This window comes from Centroberyx affinis, unplaced genomic scaffold (assembly GCF_046629955.1).
Source record: "Centroberyx affinis isolate AG114_WGS23_722 - 3 ecotype Tasmania unplaced genomic scaffold, CSIRO-AGI_Caff_v1 ptg003169l_1, whole genome shotgun sequence".
Lineage (NCBI taxonomy): Eukaryota > Metazoa > Chordata > Actinopteri > Beryciformes > Berycidae > Centroberyx > Centroberyx affinis.
In genome coordinates, this window is record NW_027281222.1 from 161,012 (window position 1) to 185,847 (window position 24,836).

At 41.1% G+C, this 24,836-nt stretch overlaps 1 protein-coding gene across 1 annotated transcript in view; it reads right to left on the reverse strand.

Moving 5' to 3' along the window:
* Window positions 1-552: 552 nt before the first annotated feature.
* The window catches only part of pdlim5b (PDZ and LIM domain 5b), a 58,394-nt gene continuing 34,110 nt past the window's right edge, over window positions 553-24,836 (reverse strand). Inside the window, exons 4-13 of the mRNA XM_071537972.1 lie at window positions 18,502-18,535; window positions 17,616-18,139; window positions 13,661-13,818; window positions 12,263-12,290; window positions 8,066-8,229; window positions 3,787-3,967; window positions 3,227-3,407; window positions 2,367-2,487; window positions 2,155-2,270; window positions 553-2,055 (exon numbers count right to left, since the gene is read on the reverse strand). Of these exons, the coding sequence (XP_071394073.1) occupies window positions 1,966-2,055; window positions 2,155-2,270; window positions 2,367-2,487; window positions 3,227-3,407; window positions 3,787-3,967; window positions 8,066-8,229; window positions 12,263-12,290; window positions 13,661-13,818; window positions 17,616-18,139; window positions 18,502-18,535 (1,597 nt within the window). The 3' untranslated portion in view covers window positions 553-1,965. The remainder of the gene's footprint in view (window positions 2,056-2,154; window positions 2,271-2,366; window positions 2,488-3,226; window positions 3,408-3,786; window positions 3,968-8,065; window positions 8,230-12,262; window positions 12,291-13,660; window positions 13,819-17,615; window positions 18,140-18,501; window positions 18,536-24,836) is intronic.

Genomic DNA, 24,836 nt, shown 5'->3' on the forward strand with positions numbered 1-24,836 from the left:
CACCGTGGTCTCCTGTGAACGCTGTAGTTTGTATTTGCATGTGCCCTCTCTATCTCATGGCAGAGTTTTCCAAGTGTACCACGGGCTCTTTCGGACTAGTTAAATCCTGAGTCGTCTCACTCCTGTGTAGGGCTCCCACCTCCGACGTCTTGGAGAAGTGCACAATTGAGGCTCACCGCATCTACAGAGCATCAGTAAGTAGCCCAGTGTACATTTTCCCCATGGTGATAATGATTGATCTATATCCGTTTTCTGCCGTTACTCATCCCTGAATTATGTGGTTGTCAAAATCAGCACAGAGCTGTTATCAGGCAGAAATAATTCATACAGTGTCTATGTGCCTGAGAGGCGTTGTTGCCTCTGTCCCCATGGAGACTGTGTACTTTTCCCTCTTACTGAAGGTAAATGTATGAGGGAACTCAAGCTGGTGCCTGTCTGCGTGCCTGTTAACTTTCTCTGAGTTATGCGCCTTAATTGGCATCACGGCTACAGATTTATATCACATAATAAGCCACAATGAATCAATTCTTTGTTGTAATGCTTGTTGTGGATTGACAAAAACATAGTTCATTTACAGAAAACATAAACAAGGTATAAGCAGTGGGTAATGTAGTATAAGTGCTTTGTGGAGATACACATGACAGCACTTACTTTATGTTGAACTCTTTTATTTGAATTGAGAAAAAGAAGAGAAGTGCTCATTTCTGCACAATGTCCAATGAGAAAACATCCATTGCACGTCAGGTAAAAATAGTTTTTTGTTTTTTTCTCTACAAATAGAAATTGACAGGAGAAAGGAAAACTGACAGCAGAGCTCAGTTTGTCATAGTATATATTAAAGATGTGTCAAGGTAATTAAACAAAATCTACCAAACATCACAAATACATAATCAGTGACAGCAAATACAACATGACATGGTTTTGTATAATGTATAGCTCGATGGGTAGAATATGACATTAACACTGCCGGGGTGGGGGGTTCAATTCACACTGGGGACACCAATGCAAAACTTTTATGCACTCATGGTCGTGAGGTGATTCAGATAAAATTACATATGTTATGACATGGGACTTATATTAAAAATAAGATACAAAATACATTATATATTACATTTTTTCAGCCCGGAATTAAAATTTAGTAAATTTTGTTTTAACACTAGGATCTAGCCTAATGAAGCACACTTGCCATCTTGGGACCCGCACTGGAAGCACACCTGTGAACCATTTTGGCCCCGACCCATAGTTTAAGACATCAGGCATTACAAAATATACACAAACAACAGAATATCTCTACTCATTCTGTCCTGTCATTGCAGTAAACTAGCCTAAGTTTTGTGCAAAAATTCCCATCAGAAAGCCCAAAACCCCTCCAGCCCAAATAAATACCCCAGCATAAAGACATACCTATTCATAGCCCACTCACACCTGCACAGCGATAGAATTGACAGAAGGGGCTGCAGTATTCTTTCTGCATATTCATTTATACAGTTGCTATACTTTAATGACATTACCAATTCTAGTTGACATTCAGTGAATGGCAAATTCCAACCATACTAGAGCTAGAACCAAAAATAAAGCTTACAGTGGAACCCATAACCCAACATCTATTTTAACAGAACACACAAACAGGTAAAACTACGGAGCCCCTCTGGGGTCACATGGTAGAAAAAAAAAACTTGATGTGTAAACTGTGCGAACGGATTTGTAAACCGAGCCCTCGGATTCACAATCCGTCCGAACGGATTTCAAAACCGTGCCCTCAGATTCACAATATAAATCTGTTCGCACGGTTTACAAATCTGTTCGCACGGATTTACACATCAAGTTTTTTTTTCTACCATGTGACCCCAGAGGGGCTCCGTATAAAACAGATCATTTTTAGCTATGAAAATATCAACATCTGACTGAATAGACTGCTGTGAATTGACGCTCTTGCCCTATCACACTCTTAGTACTGAAGGCAGGTCAGATTTTGACAGTGTGGGCATGTTTCTTGCACAGAGGCTTGTCTTTTTTGGAGAAGAACGCCTGACCTTCCAGACTAGTGCTGCAGACCTGCAGAGAGAACCACAGATACAGCAGTAATGTTATTCACACAGCATTCTTAACAATTATTTTTATTTTTAATCTAAACTTTTTAGTGGGTGGACCTACCGCACACACAAAGCAGGTGTCATGCCAGGTGAATCCCAGAGCCTCCAGGAACTTGTCCCCAGCCTCGATGGGGAAGTCGCAGCCATGGCAATTGGTCCCAAACAAGTTGTAGTAGTCTGGGTAAGGGAGCATGTCGACAAAGTGTTTTCATCTATTTTTTCTCATCACAATATCTGTTATACTGTCTATTCTCTCTATTGTGGGCTTCTTACCTCTTTCACAGTATGGCTGCCCATCCTCCATATGAAACATATTGCTTTTGATTGGCTGGTGGCAGGAGGCACATACAAAACAGTACACATGCCAGGTCTGTTTCAGGGCATTCATGACTTCCTGCAGAGAGAAAAAAGGAAACATAAATAAGAGAAAAAATAAACAACCCCAAACTATTGATGAGAATACTATAGCTATTTGAAGTCTAATTTGAAGACTAATTTTTAGATCATGATGCAACATTTTTCAAATAGATCTGAGGATGGTCTACATAGTTTTATTGTAATGAAAGAGGGAATACAAGTTTTGACTCTTACAGTGTCAGGATAAAAGGGTTAGGGTTCGGGATAAAAGTGAACAAAAGTGTTTGTTAGGTAAGGTTAAGCACAACCTCATTACCATTAGGATTAGGATCAGGTCACCAATCATATGTTATTGTGACAGATGCCTACAGTAATGAAATAAATTCAAGTTACCAAGCACTTTCTTCAAAATCTGAACTTAGCCTATGAATGCTGCTGGCAGAACAGCTATATGAACTGCATCATTTTGCTTGTTCGAGATCACTGCAGTTAGGGAGGCGCTCCATTCACCTGACTTTACTGCAAATTAAAAAGGAGGGTTTTTTTATTTTTGTTTTATTACAATTTAGACTCGAAAATGTCTTCTCTTCAATCAAAATGACAGAAATCTATCATAGCAATGGAGAACTTTAGCCCCTGCAGTATATAAGTACACGTACATTGACAGTACATACAAAAAGTGACTGATTTTCATTAACAATTCAGTATTAGTAAAGGAGTTTTGCCTACAGATAAACTGTGGCACAGATCGCTGTCCCTTCAGTGCTGTCACTCACCCCCAGGATCTTCTGGTGGCAGCGGGCGCAGGTGGGAGCCAAAAACTCCTCGTAGCAATGTTCACAGTACACCTGGCCCTTCTCCTCCACAAATCCACAGTCTGCCAGGCAGGCATGGCAGTGAGCACAGCTGAATTCCTCTGGGTGCCAAGACATGCCCATGGCCACGAGGAATGGGCCCCTGGTGAGAGCAGGCAGGGGGACAGATGATTGAAGGAAAAAGCGTCTCCTAAAGAGGTTTAATTCTGCTTCTATTTGCTTATATTTTATTGTCAACATTTTCTCTGCAAGCCAAACGAGACACATTTATGTTACGGTGTAGCTTGTGCAGAAGTGTAAATTCTTTCTTCAATTCTGTAACCACTGGAGGATTTTTTTTCGCAAATCAAGAGACAGTTGTTTCCCCCATTTCCCCAGGTACCATGTAACTAATACATTACAACTGTGTCATCCAGGCTAGGGGTGGATTCATAAATCTCCTTAAAACTACAAAGACGTTAAGACAACCTATTCCTTCACCTTATAATATCATTACAAACATTCCTGCTGGTGCTGTTTACCTGATGACAGTGTTGCATTTGCCGCACATGGGTGTGCGTGTGCCAGCTGGGATGTGCTCAGCCCGCTGCACCACCGAGTCTAGATCCTGTGGGTGGGGCTGTGGGGTGGGGCGCTCTGGACCTTTGGCAGCAGCGTTCGCAACCTTGCCAAATGAAGGAGCTGCTCCACCCTTAGGAAAGCCTAAACCATCAGAGAAAGGGGTGGGTCAGATTGTTCAAATAGAATGGCCCAGTATTTGAGCTATTTATGCTTTGACATCTATATTAGAGCATGTATTAGACAAGATGTACTTTCCAAAATTCAGAACAAATAAACAAACAAGCAAATCATTCATTAATACTGTGATATACTGATCCCACACTTTGGGATCCATCCCAGATACAAATATGTATCAGAAGTTTGGTTGCTCTAGCATCATGTGTTTAGGAATTATGCCTCATCATCTTCGCCATGAAATTCATTTGTGCACCACAGCCAAACGGTTTGGATTTGGATAAAAGTCAGCATTGTGGAAAATGAAAACTCAACTCAAGCTGAATACAATGGATTCAGCTTGAGCCAAGGAATCTGAAGAAGAAACAAGTTTGATTCTAGGCCTGACGGTTCAGGAGTTATTGGACAAAATGCAAAGTTGCAATGCAATGAAGAAGAACCGTAACAAAAACAAAAACCTAATAATTGTGCAAAATGACAAAACTTTAATTCACTGATCCACTACTATGTCATGACTTTGCATTACTCTAACAGAACAGATGTGTGTAGTTGAGGTGTGTGTTGTCAGGTAATGAATGGGAAAGATTGGATGATCTCTAACCTCCATGCCTGAAGCATGGGACAGCTGGGTTGGACAGATCCACTCCGCACCGCCCAGACAAAGGATCAATTTTTCCCACTGGGGGAAACAACACATTCCCAGAGCCAGAGGAGACACCTGGCAAAATAATCCCTCTCCTCTCATCTCAAAAAACACAGGGAGAGAATTCATAGTTCTCCGCTTCTCTTTCTCCATGCAAAGACACATCGCAGGAGGGAGGTCAGTGCTGGCCGCCCTCAGAGGGAGCGCTTGGGGGGAAAAGGACTGGGGACAGAGACACTATTGAAAGAGAGCACCACTATCAAAGACTGGGAGGTCAAAGGACAAGTGCCCCCAAAATTTCCTCGTAACAGAGAGCAAACAAACTGAATAAACATAACTGGGCACTGACAGGAAAGTGAGAAGAGTGTGGGAGAGCGTGTGTGTGTGAGAGAGAAATAGGAAGAGAGAGACTGGGTTGATACTAGAGAGTAAGTGTGATGAGGCAGAGAGAGAGAGAGAGAGAGAGAGAGAGAGAGCGAGCGAGAGAGAGAGAGAGACATGGGCGAGACATAGGGGTGAAAAGCTAGGAAAATTCCAATATCGATAAATGTTGGCCAAAATAATGTTTCTGCTGTGTTAAAGAACTGGTCTTAATATGAATAACCATTTATATAATTTGCAGTCAAATTATATATCATAATGCCTTCTAACACCCCAGTTATGAAAAAACAAAATAGTGTAGCACCGCCCGATATCTGTTGTGTCTTTTCCGTGGGAAAAGCGACTCTGTCACATCAGGAAGACAGGGTTGAAAAGAAATACATTTGCCAGGAGTGCTGACATCAGGCCGCCTCTAAAATCTAAGTCTGGCTTTCAGAAGAGTAAGGAAGGAAAGGAAAAGGGAGGAAAAGAAAAGGGAGGCTTTTCAGCAAGAAAGATGAATTTACAGTCCATGTTAGGCTGCTTTTCAGAGACTATACAGTATAGCTAATGTTGACATTCTGTTGGTTCAGTTGAATTTTATCTGTAAAAAGGCCAAAATGTTCCAGCAGATTCCTCCCACCTGATGAACAAACTTCAACAGCAACAGAGGAAGATGAGCTTAATGTGATGTGAGTGTATTTTCAATTCACGAAACGTTGGGGAAAAGGATAAGATCTTCCTCAGAGATGAAATAAGACTCAACAGGAACATGATTTGTCTACATCATATTTATAGCTATTCATTAACTAATGCTAGATAAATGCCTGTCATCCTACTTGTGCATTATCTCTCTGCTCAGCATCTCAAATAGTTCATGTAGGCTTATTATACACATACATTAACATAATAAATGTCCTGTTGCAAAACTGATATATACAGTATGTTGTTTTGTGTTATCTCTTAAAAATATATGTTAGAACTATTGTGATAAAACATGAAAACATAGCTACAACTTTGATTAGGATATTGCATAATTAGGATATTGCATATATTACTACTCTGCAGTGTGTATGCATGTATTAAATGTGTTTCTAACCCTGTGGCTTGTAGCTGATCTCTTTAAGACGAATGTGTTGCCTGTCTATAGTCAATAATATTGATAAGAGAAATCAAATAGAGTGTTGTCAAAAAATATTAGCCCTCTCTCTGATTTTATACAGTTTTATAAATTTGATCGGATATTAACGCAGACGACCTTATCTCTGTGACATTGGGTATTGTGTTTTCACATCATGTATAAAAGTATTTTAAACTGCATAGATGTTATCACTATGGTGAAATTCCATTTTAGTTCCATCATAGTTTACAAACAGGCAGCAACTACTATGCTTTGGCAGTAGTAAGACTTATTAGTGTTGGAAAGAAGGATGGTCACAAGGTGTTTCATGTGGCTCCCCTGGCAAGAGAGAAGGAGGTGAAGAGTAAGTGGAGCAGATATCTGTGAATCTATCAATATCTGTTGTCTGGCTCTGTGATAGACAAAGGAGATATGGAGGGAAAAGGAGAGGTCATGTCCTGAAAGATGTGTGACTGGCGGGCAGCAAGGGAAGACTGGAGATCTTTATCAAGATCCAAATTGAATCACAGTACAGCTGCCAAACTCTGTATCAAGTCATTCTTTCTCGTTTCCTCTTCTGGCAAACCCTTTTCATTTCAACCATGCAGCTTAGTCAATGCCTGGTGACAGCAGCAAGCAGTACAGGGTGCAAGGGGTGTCACTGTCAAGAAATGAGGGATGGAGTGGGACAGAGAGAGGGAGGAGAGACAATCTATCTGTATCTGTATTTGATTAACATCTGAAGAATGCTGTCGCTTGCCTTTCACACTGATGGCTCCACCCTAAAACACTGTGCATTCAGCTATAACCTCTCCCTCTGTTTATGTCTCTAACTCTGTCCGTCTTTCTCAATTCAGTTCAATTCAAATGAGCTTTATTGGTATTAAATACTTCAATAACTGTTGCCAAAGCAAAGCAGTGATAATCAATAAAAGTAGCAATAATAACAATATAAATAATTGAACAATAGAAAATTGCAATTATTCGATCACACACAAAGCAATGTATTAGTATTACTGTTAGGTCATCTGTCTCCTGTCTCAGGTTTTCACAGGATATTATATAAACTCTATGTCTAATCTTATCTGTCTTTTTCTCTGTCTCATTCTCTGATACACACACACAGAACATCTGTTCAGCCTCTCATCAGAGAAATGAATGATAAATATTATATTTCATGCTTAATGAGGTGCTGGCACCTGGACTGGACGAATTATGAATCCATGTAACACATCTAAGGATGGTCATGTAGCATATTCCATATATGCGGCTCCGTTTCACATAATCAGTATGAGATATGCGGTTGTTTACTTGAACTCAAGTAAGCGTTAATCTGATATATAAAGTAACCAACAGAGAACTAACTGTGGTCTCTCCTGCTCTCTCCCTGTGCTGCCTTTCAGCAACCATTACTTAAGGATCCTCCAGGGAGATACACTGGGTAGGCAGAGGAGCCCTCCAGCCCACACCCACGCACTGCACAGGGCACATACTGCATCTCTTCATGTATATACTGTATGCCTGCATACTGCTGTCTTGGTAATGCTAGTAATTACCCCTATCTGATGCCTTTCAGCAAATATTTACCCAGATGAGCTATACTTCTCATGGCATGGATGGCCCCGTTTAAAGAGCAGTCTTCACAGAAAATAAAATATATATTTCTCACTTTCACAATCTATTTAACTAAGGGATTCTGGGGAAAAGCCAATAATCTGAGCTCATTAACTGAATATCTGTTGTTTTTATAGAGCTCATAATCTTAAATGGCTTAGTGTCAGGCATTAAATCTGCAATAAAAGTAATGGCTGAGCAACAAGGATTTAACAGCGTGGGGCTGCCATCTGTAGACTAAAAGAAGTAACTACACGTAATAAATTCTGCATTCCTAATGGCAGAAAGAATCAAGACTAAATGACAGAACCAGGGGTTGTTACTCTACCTGATGGACCTCCAGGTTGATAGCAGGGCTTGCTCTGGGCTGCAGGGGTCTTGAACATGGGTGGAGGGTTAACGTTGCCATTCTTGGGGGCCCCAGCAGCTTTGGAAAATGTTTTTGCTGGAGACGAGACATGGGCGCTGGGAGTGGTTTCTTCAGTTACCTCACTGGGAAATAGATAGACACACTTGATATAGATCATAAATCACTAAACACACACACACACGTTTGAACATATATTTGTTTTTCCCCTCTACTGTAAAGACGGATCCCTTGCAGTGTATCTCTCAGACTCTGGTGTAACTGTGTTTGTTCAGGACTCTACACACCACATCATCAGCCTGTGCCAACTGATGCCTGTCACTATCTGTTTGCTGTGGCAACACCCATCATGGTTACAGGTGGAGATTAATCAAACTACGACAGCTTTTCCCTCCCACATGGTAGACTCCCTGTGGTGAGGCATTTCCTCCTTTAGCTACAACCTGTGTCTGCCCTAAATAAGAAAATAATCTCAGAATAGTATTGTGCCTCCAGTATCCAGCATCCAGTTTATCAGACACTGACTACTGCTTGCTGCAATGAGGTTGTGTGCAGGCTCTTCTACTGCAAGCAATAACCATTACAACCAACTGGTTGAAATCCAAGTGACACATTCAACCAATCAAGCCAATTATGGGCTACTTTGATATAATTAAAACTGTGTCTGATGAAAATCATGGACAGAGTTTCCAATAAAGATATGCAGTGCTACTCACAGTCCAGATGGCTTTTCAATTAGTGAAATAAGGGAACAATTAGAGCTGGCGCTGCCAGTGTGTCGCTATCTCTACCTGGCTTGTCCTCCAATCATTTCCTTCATCACATAGTTTAGCAGCAGGCGATGGTTCTGCACTATAAAGCTACTCAGTGTTGTAAACTCAGTAGGTTCACAAAGTGCCTTTATGCTTTTATTCTTCTGTAGCAACATGACAGCATCACAGGTGGCAAGCTGCTGTAACAAATTCTGTCTAAATTAGTCTTCTCCGCACTTCCTGTAAGGTAACCTTGGTGCACTCTCATTAACTCACAACAAAAGTCTTAGCAAAGGTGGAAATCATCTTGAATGAAAACCTTGCAAATATGAATATTTTTAACTCCTGTCTTAAAGAAACTTGCTTGGACCTGTGTGTTGAAGTTTTGATCCTCCACTTTGATGCATTTTGGCCTCTAATACCTTATCAAAGATACTAGTCGAGTGTGTGGTGATCTTTCTACAGATTCAACTCCTGTATTACCAAAATGTCTTCTATAGTGAGAAGTAATAATTAAATACAATACACATGGCTGTTGGGTTGCTTTGGTCTTATCCAGAGGGGCACTTTGAGGTGGTAATGATGGTGAAGGTGGTGACGTTCCTTGGCAGCACAAAATTTTGTGTCTATATATTTTAGGGGAACATGGGTACAAGCAACAGTTTACCTGCTCACCTTCCTTCTTGTAAACCTTTAAGGCTTTCACTTCAAACTGAGACTATTTGAAAAATCCAGTTCCTATTCTTACAAAATGACTTCTGGTTTGAAGAGTATTATTTAAAGCTACACTAGGTAACATCGTAAACTGGCGGCTCCAAATGGCAGCAAGAGGTAACTGTTTCAAAAATGTCAACTTCAATATCCAGCAATCATGTAATGTGACATATGTAAATTACACACCACACACACGCTTATGTTTACCAACCTGCCAGTCTGAAATCGATTTATACCAAAGAATACCAAAGGGACAAGAGAGGTCCAGGTTTCTCTCAGCGGAGCTTTCCCTTGCTGCTGTTTAGAGAACAGTTTTGTTCTTGATACCCATACCCAACACTATTTTATTTGGGCAAATGGGCAAAAGCTTTATGTTATCAGCTATCTTAAGACCTTAGAAAGTAGTAACAGTTACACCAAATATAGCTCATTTGAATAAATCTGTTTATTTGTACAATCACCCACTGGTATGCATCTCACTCTCATGCTGTGGAGTACAGCTTCTGTAGAATGGAATTTGATTAGCCATAGAGCCGTTATGGAGAGATTTCTTTGGTGTCTGTGGCCTGTCTGACATTGAAATGGTGAAAAATCTGAGCTGTTTTATAAAAGTACACATCACTCTGATTGGATTTGAGTGTTGGTAAGATAATAGTGACTATCAAGATTGCCTTGATAGCACTACCATCTATAGGTAACATTTGCAATGACAAGGGACAGCTGGTTGACTACATTAGTCTGCTTGTGGAGCAAATAAAGCACAAGTGGAAGAAATACACCAAATGTTTTTTGTGTGTGAAACGATTGAAAAGGCAGTGCTACTCTATTGCCTAAAACGGAACTGATTCTAATGGGATGGCACTTTGATCAATGCCATTTACACTTTGATTAATCAATTTTCCAGCTCATTGCTTTCATTCTCTTTGCCCAAATCGGTACACACCATCAATGCACTGAACGCAGGCAGTTTTTTTCCCTCTATCCCTGCTGCATAGCTAATTATTTTCTGCCACAGGCTCTGATGACCTTTTACCAGCTGGAGATTTCCAATGGACAAGCACACTTTGTTTCCCAAGAAAAGAAGAAACAGAAGGAGAAAGGAAAGAATAGGAAATGGACAGCAGCAGTAAAGAAAAAAGTTTATTGAGATAAAATCTTCACACAAAACTACAATGGTTAGTATAGAAAATAGAAGAAATGTGATACAGATATGCACAGACTTTACTATAAATAAAGTGAAAGCATATAGAGTGTGCGCAGAGGGAAGACCCAGACATATACAGTACTGTGCAATACAGCATACAAGTTCAGTACAATATAATATTGAATTTCCAAGCACAACAATATGTGGCTTTAACTTGCTCCTTTTCATGTGTTTTATCTATTTTTTTTTTTTTTTTTTTTTTTTTTTTTTTTTACATATAATTAGATTAAATATGACACAATATCTATCTAAAAACACTTTTTACAATAGGGTTTGTTTGTTTGCACACAGTTTCTGCATTAGCCTTTTAATCATCCATTCAAGGGAGAGATGGATTGGGACAAATGATAAGGTATTATATAGTGTGCCAGGGAGAAAATATGTTGGTACACCAAAGGAGACACCAAAGTTTTCTTGTGGTCAAACTGAAATAAATAAAACATTAAAAAACAAAACAAAGCATTGTCTACTGCACATTTAGCACTCGTGCGGAAACACCATGATGCCAATCTCTCAGCTTGTTGTACTTGTGTCCTATAACCTCTGGGTCCAACTTGTTCACTCTGACTCGCCCCACAAGACAGGATTAAAAGAGAAGAAGAAGAAGAAGAAGAAGAAGAAGAAGAAGAAGAAGAAGAAGAAGAAGAAGAAGAAGAAGCAGAAGGGAAATAAAGGTGGAAGGTGAAGATAGGAGAAGGAAAGTGAGAGATAACACAAGAGACAACACAGGAATAAAGGTAAGAAAAAATGTAAGAAAATAATAAGAGAAGGAAATACAATTTGGATATGAATATAAAATGAGCCAATTTCTCTCAATTTCTTGTACGTACGTACAACATAATTATAGGATAAATCATATGGCATGGCAGATTTATAGTATTTGCCCTGTCTTTATGAATAGTGTTCTGAACTAAATCTCACTGACAGGAGGGGAACAGGAATCTCCTTCTGGCAGGCCCCTATTACCCACAATACCACTTAATTACCCCCAGTTTCCAGTGAGTGACATACTGATTGGTTGGGGCTCTGGTACGGAGGGCAGACTGTGTTTACTGTAGATTAAGGGCAGAGAGCAGCAGCAGGAGTATCGTTGTACCCTGAGGCTGCTGCTGGCTCAATCTGCCTCCACTCAGCCTTCAGAGCCTTGAGAGCTCTCAAATGTGGCTTCCTCCAAATTAAGCCTTAAACTAAGCATAATACTGCGGGACCCATAGATCGGGAAGTCGGGGCTAAACTCTGAACGGGAGGCTCCCGGGACATGCTTACATGACTACACTGAGAGCCAAATCTAGAATTTGAAACGTCTGTGATCAAGAAAAATAGTAACAGTAACGACAGCATTGCTAAAACACACATGCATGACTTCCTGCACAAGTGCTCACACATGCAGAGAGAGAGAGAGAGAGAGAGAGAGAGAGAGACAGAGACAGAGAACATTCGCAGACACATACCAAATTTGATTATATTGAAAAACCACCAACCACTTACTTCTTTCCACTGTTCTCTGGGACTTGCTCTGCAAAAGTGAAGGAAAAACACATATCAGCACCATTGAACATACAGTAACATGTACAATAAACAAGGGGGGAGTCAGACTGTTAAAGAGCCATGTAGTATGTTCTCCCGCTGGGTTCAACTCCATCTCTATTGCAGCCTGCTCTGACCAAGAACTGGCTGATTGGGCCAAGAGCATCAAATGAGGGAGAGCCATCCCTGAGAACTAGATCCTGATGGGACCTCCTGACCGGTTCCCACATTCTTCACAGCTGCACAAACACCATACAGCATGGATTTACACTGAATATCAAGAGCTCATCACATATTCCGCACCGCTGTGGTAACCTCAGTGGGAGAGAGGAGGAAAGAGAAGGAGACAGAGTGAAGTAGGAAAAGAGATTAATGTAGTGTAATATGTGAGGTAGGTGTCATTCTGCATCACTGGAACAGGTCGACCCACACAGACAGACAGACAGACAAACAGACAGACAGACACCCCCCCACACACACACACACACACACACACACACACACGCACACAGAGGAAGCCCCAGGAATGGAGCAGGCCCACAGGGAGTATGAACACCACACTACTATCCACAGCCTGCTCATGTAACCATCGATTTCACAAAAGGCCAAACAGTCACTTCAAATATACAAAACACATAAAATGATCTGGTGATATCATTCTTAACCTACTATTATACAGGAATTATTATTACCAAGGGAATAGAGTTTTGTACTTAATACTTTACAGACAATAAAACAATAATAAATTCAAGTTGAAGAAACTGGGTTATAAAACAAGATATATAATGACAATAAAAAAGGTTAAAAAGTATATAAAAGCTTAATGTGTTTTGGGAAGTGATTTCAAAAAAATGACCCTGAATTTGTCTGCCTATGCTCTTCACACATGACATCTCAAAGCCTTGGGATGAATTCGTAATGTGCTCCAGCCTATAAGGCTATAAGATCTGAGATGAACAAGCAGCAAGACCAAGCTAAGCCTTAAAAGTAAAATCTTCAAATCAGTTCTTAAAATAAGAGGCAACCAGTGTGGACAAATAAAAAAACAATGAGTCCTATGCAATATTTTAACTCTTCATCAACAACCTGGAAGCCACGCAACAACTTGTCAGTTGAGACAAGAAAACAAAGCATTACAGTTGAGATGAAATCTGAGCGTAAATCTCTGTATATCTGAAGCTTGTATAAGTCTGTCATCATCGTTAAGAGATAAAATCAATTGAAAATTTGCCATGCCCCTAAGCTGTAAATACATGTCTAAACCTGATTTGGATATGTTGCTTAATTTAAAGGTGAATAAGAGAGATGAGGCAAGACTAGTGCGTGACGCTGTGTGAGCACGCCGAGGCTGGTACCCACCGTTCTCGGTGCCGGTGAGCTGGGCCAGGATGCGGAAGGACCGGGACTGGGAAGTGCCGGTTCGCGGTTGCCAGTCTTCTGTGTCCTCAATCAGACGCTTCTTGCTGGCATCACTGAGCGGTGAGGCGTGGTTCTGCTCAGGTTCCATAACAGGTTTTCTGCCATTCCAGATACACCAAGAAATTATGTTATAGACATGGAAATCATCTGTATTAGTAACATATCACCGCTGTCGGGTGAAGACCTTGTATCTCCAAAATGTAGAAAAAACAGCCTTGGTTTTAGCTTGATGACAATGCATTTTTGAGTTTATCCAGTCTGATTTGAAAGGGTATCATAAGCCCAAGAGGTTGGAGAATCTCAATTGATAGAGGAGCATGTAATCATTCAGTTGTGAAAAAAAGTGAAAACATGAAAATCACCAAAATGACCAGGTTTTTTCACATGACAATAGCAATATAGCAATGACATTGAATGATCAAGCTCACCACTGCTAAAAACAACAGACAAAATAACTGTTAAATATTAATTGTTCAGGTTAATAGTAGAGGAGAACATCTCTACCACAGGGTAACGATGTTCCAGTGTACTGTTTATTATAGACACACAAACAATTAACACACACTCGTCTCTATACACACACACATATATAGGCTACTGTATATACACAATGAGTGCTCTACAGTCAACCAAGAGACACATGTTCCACACTATGAATTAACTGCTGTTATTTCGGTATTACCTCCTAGGTCTAGTTGGAGGCAGATTCCTGCAGGTGAGCAATGAAAATGTAGTAAGGGGAAAAGGCAAAAAGGCAGAAAAAGAATCAGAAATTAAAAATTATACAAAGCGCTACTTATCGGTGTGCCGTTCACATGGGAAAGGCATTAAAACTGCGTCGACCTATACTTACTTAGGAATTCTCTGAGGCTCGCTATTAGAGAGAGAAACCATAAAGTAGCAGTCAGCTAGAGAATCAGATGAGGGAATAAAACTATTTGCAAGGGCCTTTAAAAAGCATTTGTCTCTGTGAACTCATCTTAAAACAACGTCATAGCATGTTTTTTTAATTAATGGGTATAAATTCATGATAGTAACTGTGTGTAAGAAGGACAGTGTGGAATGAATAGAGCAGTTAGTTGGACTATATTACAAGATGGTTAAAATACACACATGGAAAGCATTTTTCCTTCAGTGACATTGATTGACAGATGAAAGTCACAGTGACCCTCTCTGGCCACAAGATGGAAGTACTGGGCTTTGAATATTTCGGTGCGCCTTTTTCAGGCGACAGTTTATTGGTACTCCTGACTGTAATAATATTTATATTGAGTGTTTACATGTAAAGTTCAGTACAAGTGCAGTTCAAAACTCTTAAAGCCAATTTATGTCAAAGTCCAAGTGTGTGCAATGTTGTTGGAGCATATTCTATCCTGTGTGTGTGTGTGTGTGTGTGTGTCAGGTGAGTGGAGGTGAAGGATGATCAAAGCGAGCAGTCTTCAGGCAGCCTATTCCGAGCCGTAGCAGAATATACTTGGCAGTGATCTGACCGGCCTTGAGTAAACACACTGACAACAGTAGCAGATGGAGCCAGACAGATGCAGAGCCGGGTGACTTCAGCAGCCCAATGTGCTGACAGGCCCGGCTGCACCGAGTGTAAATGCAGCGCTAGAACAACACAGAGCAGGATGCCACTGAGAGCATGAATGAAGAGCATGAGCTGACCCCCGCCGGGCTTCCTGTGCCGACTTAGAGATGGATTATTTACAGGGCTTCGCGGTTTGTTTGGCCCTTGAGATGAGCATGTAAGTAGATGGGCATTAATGTGAGGCTTGTGTGAGGGTTAGCTCAAGGAGGTGCAGGCATGCTGTAATACTGGAATCATAAACTGGACAGATGTGAGGGCTGTACACTGCAAAAAATCTCCATCGTAACAAATCATTTAGTCTATTATTGAGTCCTAAAATCAAAATTTTCTTAAAATAAGCGACAAAATCTGCCAGTGGGGTTAGATAATTTCACTTGTTTCCAATGCAAATCATCTTGTTACAAGAATTCTGTAGAATCAAGTATCATTTTCTTGACGCGTATTCTTACTTGTTTCAAGATATTGATCAAGACATTTCCAGAAAATTCCTGAAAGAAGCAAAACTGCATTTGAAACAAGTGGAGTTATCTCACCTCATTGGCAGAATTTTTCTCTTGGTCAAACAAAAATAAGATTTGAAGGCTGAATATGAGACTAAATGACTTGTTAACATGGCCGTTTTTGCAGTGTAATCACATTCCACATTGTTAGAAAGCTACAGTAGCAGAAGTAGTGTCATTCACAACACTAACTTGGGCTCTGCCTCTTCTTCCTCCTAAGGACAGAGAAAAGGTAAATGGAAAATGGATGAAGAAGCTAAGAGGAAGCAGGAATAGAATAGTTTGAGAAAAGATCATAGTCCTAAACAGATGCCCTTTAATTAAAAGGCCCTTCTGAGAGAATGTGCAGACAGAAAACCAGAGAAAAACTCACAAACATAGAATGCATGTCAGGACACAAACACACACACACACACACACACGCTGCAACAAATGCACTGTACCTCTATAAGCTGATAGTCCAGGCTTTTAGGCAAAAGAAAGATTGAAGAAGATGACAGAATAACTCTTCAAAGAGTTAATGATGTACCTGATAAGGAGATTCATGACATGTATGGCTCTTTATTCTGCATTTCTTTGTATTACTACTTTGAAATTAAACTCATTATGAAAGTAAATTATACTGTAAATGTTTACCGGCCACTAATGTGTGCCATGGGAGGTTTGTTTTTCTTTCCCAGATAAAGAGAATTTATCTTCATGAAAATACTTGTAAGCCATGATATTGTACCAGAGATAGGTGGGTTTTACAGACTTCTTGAAGTTTTCAGGTGTCCAATGAGCAGGTTTGCTTACTTAAAATAAATAAAAAATATGGTCTGTGTGATCTGTTTTTTCAGGTGACAGGAAGTAAAATTGAGTGACAAATCACTTAGACCTAGCCCAGTCTACCGTAACCAAACCAGCAAGCCAAACTCTGCTGATGAAGCCCTGTCCAGCCCAATTTAGCTCTGTCCGTGGTCCCCAGAAACACAGAGCTGCCAGTACTCTGGGATAATTAAAAACAAGTGTTACACCAGCAGCAGCAGTAGACTGGGTGTTTGACAGTATTGCTAACCCTACTGTCAATTAGAGATAGGCAGTAGCATCCGTTAGCATGTTGCCTAGCCTCTGTCCCCCTTCCAATTTCCCTGTAGCAGATTGGGACAAGATGTGCAGCATGCCTTGTTTTTTTCCTTGTAATGCAGCTGTGTGAAAAGTTGGGTTATGGGCTGCTTCTGTGTTAGCTTTTCAAATGAGAGACATCTTTTCGGTTGAAATGGGGCATGAGGTAATGTAGGAACAGCGGAATGGAATATTTCACTTTCTGCAATACATTTTCTCTCTCAGGTAGACTGCAAGGCAAAAATGTACTTTAGCTAATCTGTGGTTTCTGACTTCCAGACAACTAAAGAAACCACAACTCCCTCTGGACCTGCTGACTGCGGCACACAGGACATTTAATACCAAAGCATTTCCCATTATACGGTTCTTGCACTTTCACCAATTTCTGCTATTATTCATCTGACATAGATACTTTATTCGTGACTTGTAAATAAGAATTTGACAATAAAGAAGAAACTGACCCGTGACTTGTGAATAAGAATTTGTTCTTAAGTGACCTACCTAAATAATAAATAAATAAAAAAGACCCAAGTTGTTCAACTGTGGTGCACATAAAGTAGGGCATAAAAGAAAGATTAACTGTATTTGGAAAAGAGAGCATTAAACTACTGCAGTTGAGCTTTCCTTTGACAGAAAGGTGTCTGAAAAATGTGAGAGGGAAAGTATAAGGTGGTGGCAGCGATGTCTGATGTGTGGTACTTACCCATTGAACTGCTCTGCGAGCCCCTGGCTCTCCATAAGGCCCCGTCTCTGTCCCATAGCCACCTCACAGGCATTGACATTGGAGTACAGGTTGATAGGTGAGTTATAGACAGAGGGCTGTGGGACATTGGGATTGGAGGAGGGGGCTGTCACTCTGGCTGGGGAGGAGGAGTTAGATGAGGAGGAAGAGGCAGAGGGGGAGGTGAAGGCGGAGCGACCAGAGCTGGGCCTGGGAACTGAGCTGGCTGGAGCCGAGTCTGGGGCAGGGAAGCATGACTTCAGTGGAAATGGAGGCTGTGGTTGTTGAGAAGGGGCAGCTGGCGTGAAAGCAGATGATTCAGAGGGGATGGAGGCTACTTTGGGGGTGGTCAGGGGGGAAGTGGCTGTGCCCACACTGCTATCCCCACCAAATGGCCGGGCTGTCTTGTTGTAGGCAGCGCTGGGCTGGTTGGACGGCCTGGTGTATGTGGTGCATGGGGCTGGGTGAGTGATTGGGACAGGCTTAATGATTTCTTGAGGTTCGTCCTGGACAAAAGTGGAGACACACAACATGCACAAACAGCAAATTCCATGGTAAACTCATGCATCTAGACCAGCATGCCCAAAAGCATTGCATAACAATCACATGAAAATCAATGGTGTTTTCATAATCATACTGCTGTATGAATAAAACTCATGCCTCTGCCAACCAACTTAAGGAGGTGCAATAAAATGTGGCTTAACCAGTCACAGTTATAGCATGCAAGACCAAGTTATGTTCTGACATCATCTCAGAAGGGCACAATGAGCATGCTCACTTTTAAGTAAACTGGTACAATATTCATAAATAGAGAAGAATGCAGATGAACCTGAGTCAGTATATATAAGTGAATATTTAGAGGTCATACCTTAGGCACTGCATCTTTAGGGACACTAGTGGCTCTGTGAAGACAGAAGGAGAATTATAAAACACTGCACAGCCATTAATATATTTAGAGCACACATTCACCATTTTAAAACCAGTGTAATTACATTATTCAGCTGAACACATTGGTTGCTATGGGGATCAAACTTGTGGGATGGTCTGAGAGAGGGTTTGATCATTTTGTGTCCTGTCTGGTATAATTTAGTGTCTTGTCCAGTGTCATGTGTGCCTTCAAGTATGTAAGTTGACCCCTTTAGATCCAAATTGAAAAACATCACTGAAAATGAATAATCAACTGTAAACATGTTGGTCAATTACGACGCTGCTGATTGCACTAATTCACTATGGCGGGACAGCCCTTAATTGGTAGCTACAATAGTCACTACTGAATGAATGAGGACAGTGACAAAAAGAATAACGGAGTGGGGACAAACAGTGAGAGAGGAAAAAGGGCAGCGAAAGGACAAGGGCAGCAAGAGAGAAAGATGAGATTTGACCAGGGGAGAGGAATGAGGTAGTTCTATTTATTTATTTTTAGCATAGAGTGCCCACTTTCTTTGTCTTGCAGCATTTTTTTTTCCTTGCAGCATGAACACTGCTGCCTATAGTCTTAACTACACAAAGGTTTCAGGTTAAATGCTTCATTAAAGTACCGTATGGTCTCACATATCGCAAATTACTTATTATTTATACTTGTGTAGCTCTACAGAAGCAACCATGAGGAAACATCACACCAAAAACTGAGCACTGCCAGTGAAGGCTTGGTTCCTCCCACAGGCTCTCAGCACTGTCTGGAAGTGGGAAAGTCTATTGTCTGACACTGGCAAACTGGCATGCACATCCAGTTTTGTAAACATGACAGTCCTGATTCTGATCATCTGACTCACCATCCTTTTTTCCTTGTGCATGTGGAAGTGGGAGTGTGTGGGAATGAGATTTGGGTGTGTCAGACTGAGATTGTGGGAATGCGTGTGCAGGTGACACTAACTGTAAGGGCCATAATAGATGGTCACTGGATAATCCACAATCCTAACAATGAGAAAGAGAGTACCATGAGATTTATCAGTGATATATTAAATCCATTCATGCATCAATAGTAGGCGGTCCCATCATCATTAACAGTCCCATCTTGACGATCCTGTGTGTAAAATGTGTTCTAGTCAGTTGGGATAGTTGACACAAACACTAATTTGTTCCCTTAGCCATCACCTTGATTAACAGACATAACTAGAGAAACCCTGGACTGGCACTTTTTTAATACCTGCCTGCAAATCAATTGCCCTTTTGGATCACATAAAGAACTGAACTGAACTGATAAACCCTATGGACTAAGTAGTCTTCTCAAGATCACACTAAATCTTTTTCAGGGATATACCATTAAAAGTAGTTTTAAAAGACGTATAAATGTTTCAGCAGAATATATCTTTAAAAGTATTTGTAATGTGTATAGTAGTGGTGTTTGAGCTGAACATACCTTTATAAGTATAATTTGTATTAAATATAGTTCTGTAGTGTCATGTACCTTTACAGTTCTTTATCAGCTGTGGTAGAACAAGTGTTTAGTGAAATATATTTAAAAGTATAATTTACAATAGTAGTAGAAATGCTTTAGCGGAATATACTTTTAGAGGTGCGAGTAATTAGAAAAGAAATAGCAACATGCACCAGGCTTAATTTAACTTTTTCATGTACAATGTTCTGATGCTGTCCTTCAGTGTCATTTGCTGTCGTGTCCTGTCCTGTCCTGTGATTTGCTTGTGTGTCTTGTCCTGTGCCACCTTTGAGCCCTACTAGAGAGTAGGCGAATTCATATATAAACAAGTGCGCTAGCTGGTGCCACCACATGGAGTTGTTGTTTTCTGCAGCTTTAGCAACTCAACCTCGCCACATGGAGAAATGCTGAACACACACAGAAACAAGCAACACTATGTGGCGTCTCCTGCTGCTAGGCTAACAATTTATCCATATGCTAACTGCACTGGTTAGCTGATTTATACTCATGATTGAAGCAGCTGTAACAGTTTTATCACCTATGTGAGAGGAGGGTGGCCTGTTTGTCTGAAATGTCGTGGATAGAAAACCAGCAGCCATCCAAAGAAAATTCTCTTCTCCTCCTTTTGTTTCATTCTTAACATTTTCCAACACTACCACAAAAATGAAAACTACAAACCCTCCGTTAGGATACATTGCAGGGTGCAAGCGAATGCCATCAATTTAACATCTTGGAAATCTTTGCTGCATTTGGGGCCAAATGACTTTAAAAGTGACTCGATCATATTTAGGCTACTATAGGAAAATAATAGGAATGTTCAGTTGCATAAAACAATATCTTAATAACTTTGACTGTAGGCCTTTGCTACAGATTTGAAAGTTTTTGTTGATTATGCTACTGAATTTTAAGCGGTTTAATGGCCCTTTCCTCTGTTCTAAATGTTTTCTAACAATTAACCAATATGAAACTTGGACAGTAAAACAGAATTGAATCAGGCAGGAACCAAAGCACACTAGTAAAATATAAAATTGAGGTAGGTCTGCATATCTTTAAGCGTTTCACAAAATTAAGAAACAGAAATGCCAAGTTTGGATAAATATTTGGTTGTTCACATTTAGTGCTGGAACACTGCATACAAATTACAGTCTAATGATTCAGACCCGAGCCTTCCAGTTGTTAGAGGCTGTAGGCTCACCAGTCTCTCTCTCTGTCACTCACACAGAGACTCTGCAGGTATTTAGCAAGCGGACCTGGCTTACCTACCAGTTAGCTGGGTTTCATTAGTTGGAAAATGAGTCTGCTATTCAACTTTGGACCAAAGTTGGGTAACATTTTTGTCCCACTCCCATCTTGTTGTGAGGCAGTAATGTCAGTTTTGTGCATCTTGCTTAACACTGCTTGTTGCTTTCACTTGACTTCTTCTGCAAAGCGAATGTGGGTACAATGACCGCCCTGCTGGTTGGAGTGCCACATTAAAAGAAAATATAGCACATGGGAAAATCTCATTGAAAAAGGTTCTAAATGACATTTTACAGTAGGCCTACCAAATGATCAGTTTTCCACTCTGTCTGCTTTGGCGGCCGCCAAAAAACTCTCTATGCAGGAAAAACCCTGCATTGTGCATTAATGCACATCAGCAGTGCAATACGCCATGCCACCCCTTTCTCACCCAACCCCCCTCTCTCCTTTCCTCCCTCCATCTCAGACACGGCACCTCTTGCCCCTGAGCTGGCCTGCTGGACACAAAGACAGGTGGCGTAATCCTAAATGGCTTAATATGTCCCCATTAATAAAGCATTACAACTGAAACACACACTGAGGCCTTCACAAACAACTGTGTCCTTTTTGGCCCTGACATGCACACAATGTGTCCCTTATTCCTCATAAAAAAAGAAAAAAATACACAGTGACTCAGCAAGACTGGTTCCAGACCAGGAGCCATGTCCGCTGGCGTCCTTCCTTCCTCTGCCATATTAGGAAGAGCAGCCAACGGACTCTCACGCTTTTCCTTTCTGGCTGAGTTGAGGCTCAGCAACTAATAGCCTTGCACCGGGTGATTAAAGAGCCCCACCCTCCTACCAGATGTTGATGTCATCTGTGCCCACACTTGCATTTACAGTTTCCAGTTAGCAGTACATATGCGCTTATTTTCCACTGTACTAGTATTATTTAACCTGCTAATGGAGAAACACCATACTCCGCCTAGGAAAACGGTGAAGGGACAGGCCGAAAGATCAAACAGCACATTCCATTACAAATAAGACCCAGTCTACAATAAGCCAGTGTATATCTGCCATCAGTGGCCCAGAGTGGGGCAGCTGGGCGGATCCTCTCCCTGTCTGTCTGTTCCCAGAGCAAACTGAACAAACACTAGCGAGGGTGGTCCTGTGAACATCTGCTCAGCTCAGCCCCCTCTCTGCAACCCTGCTGTCTGCCTGGCTGGGCCTACTTCTGTTCTGCTATGACACAGAGACCAACACTGTCAGTGCATGTGTGTATGTGTTTGTGTATTTGCCTGTTCATTCTTGAGTGCGCATGTGCATGTACTGGTGGTGGACAGTTGTGTGACACTGTGTGAAAGTTTGAGAAGCCTACAGAGCGGCATACCACTGTAACTGGATAGTAACATGACACCAACTGGTCTGTGATTCTGACGCCAGGTGTCTCCCTGATGTGTGAGCTACACATCAGTAGCTGCCTCTCATCCTGAAGACGACACAGATTCTGCCTAAGTCTTTTGACTGGTATAACTGGATATAACACATTCCTTAATTCACTATTGAATAATCAACCTAATGCATGAAGTTAGGTCATCAGAGATTGGAACATCCTTTTGTTGTGATCCTCTTTGACTACCTATGCGCAACCTGTATTATTATTCACGTTTCATGCATCATTATTCAAGTATTGTTACTCACAGGGTTATTCAAGTCTGAGTCCAAAAAGGCCAGATGCTTGCTGACGAAAGCAATGACTCAGAGTATGCCAAGAAATATATGTGGCATGCGATTTTGGCAAACGATACACCTATACCATAAATAGAAAAGATCTAAATCAGAGGCTTTTCTGACGTTGGAGCTGTTTATCTCTGCAGTGTATCTGGTCCATGAGACTGACTCTTTCTGCACCTCAAAGCACCACAGTTATAACCAGAGGGAGAAAGCTGGGCTGTGTGTTGGTAACACAGAGAAATCTTTCAGCCTGCCCCTGTCACAGATGAAGTCACATGGGCTCTGCTCAGCCCAGAACACACCTCTGTGGTCCACCTAATCTAATCAAGATGCCTTACTTGATTAGATTACAGATGCAGATATCTATAATGTTTAACAGTAACAAGCAGATCCAAATGATTCACCGTGATTCATTCATATTTACGGAGCAAATACCATAAAACTCTCATTGCTAACAGAGGTAACAACAATTTCATCTATTGTTAAGTGCAGGATATGAATAAACACTGAATTAGTTTAATTCCAAGTGTATACTTACAAAAAATGCCTGTATACATGTGTGCACCCACACTCTCACACACATGTCTCACTCACATACAGATACACACAGCATGAGGACGTTAACTGGAGGAACAGGCCTGAGGGCAGACTGACGCATTTCCACCCTGCCTGTCTGTCTTTAAGAGCCAAGAGAAACAGTCTGGCATATGGCATCTGACTGAATGATGGAGAGGCTACTAACAGAAGGCCCAGCTCACTCAACACACACACACACACACACACACACACACAAACCTTACCAGTTGATACTGCAATTACCGACATAGCAAAAACTGTAATTTCAAACACTACTCAATCATCATTTGGCTAATTTCACCAATATTTAAGAACCCTATCATGTATTGCCTTCCATATTTAAACATGGAGGGAAAAGTGACAGGCAAAATAAGAACAGTCTTTGATTTTCCTCAGGCACACTTCTCCCATTACGTACAAGTTTGACACTTTGTCAAGAAGAATATGGCTGATTTTGAAAATACTCCCAAGGAGCACTCCTTTTATGATCTTCTGCAACAACCCCCATGACGCTTTTGACAATTTTTGACACCATTTGTTTTCTTTATTTTCTAGTCATAGTGTTGCTTACTCTCATCATATTAAGGCAGGTTGGGAGTCAGACCTTGGTACAGACATCAGGCGACAGGTGGGAGGAGAGGCTGGGTAGAATTCATAAATGTGCTGTTTATGTAAAGCTACAACTTCAATTTAAAGTCATACATGCATTACATTATTCCAAGGCCAGGTTGAACAAGATGTATCTAACTACCTGAACTGCTCCATTGGTGTGACAGATGTTCATCCTCTGTGGGAACAGTAGCACACACATTCTGGTTCTGTCCGAGGATTTCTGTCCAAATAGGGTAATCTCACCTGGTCGACTACTGACTCTTGTTGGTTATTTGGCAGCTTCTGTTACCTTATTGCCCCACTTACAGCAAACCTTGCTGTTTGGCATGACGAAGGCCAAGAATGACTCATATCATATCACTAAAAAAAACTACTGCAGGACTGGGAGATGGAATGGAAAACTGTGGAAATTAACTTTTTCTGCTGAGGCAATCTACAGTCAACCTGTCAGCTATCAGCTCCCTGGCAAAACTCAAAGCTTGTGTCAGGCACATGAGCTATCCCATCTCTCCATGTTCCCCCTCTTCTTTAAACCTGTGACAGTGGGGGAAACGTGAAGGCTATTTCGGGAGGTAAGGCTTATTAACATTTAACTGGCTGGACAGCCTGTTGCTATTATCAGTTGCCTAACATGGTGTGTGTGTGTGTGTGTGTGTGTGTGTGTGTGTGTGTGTGTGTGTGTGTGTG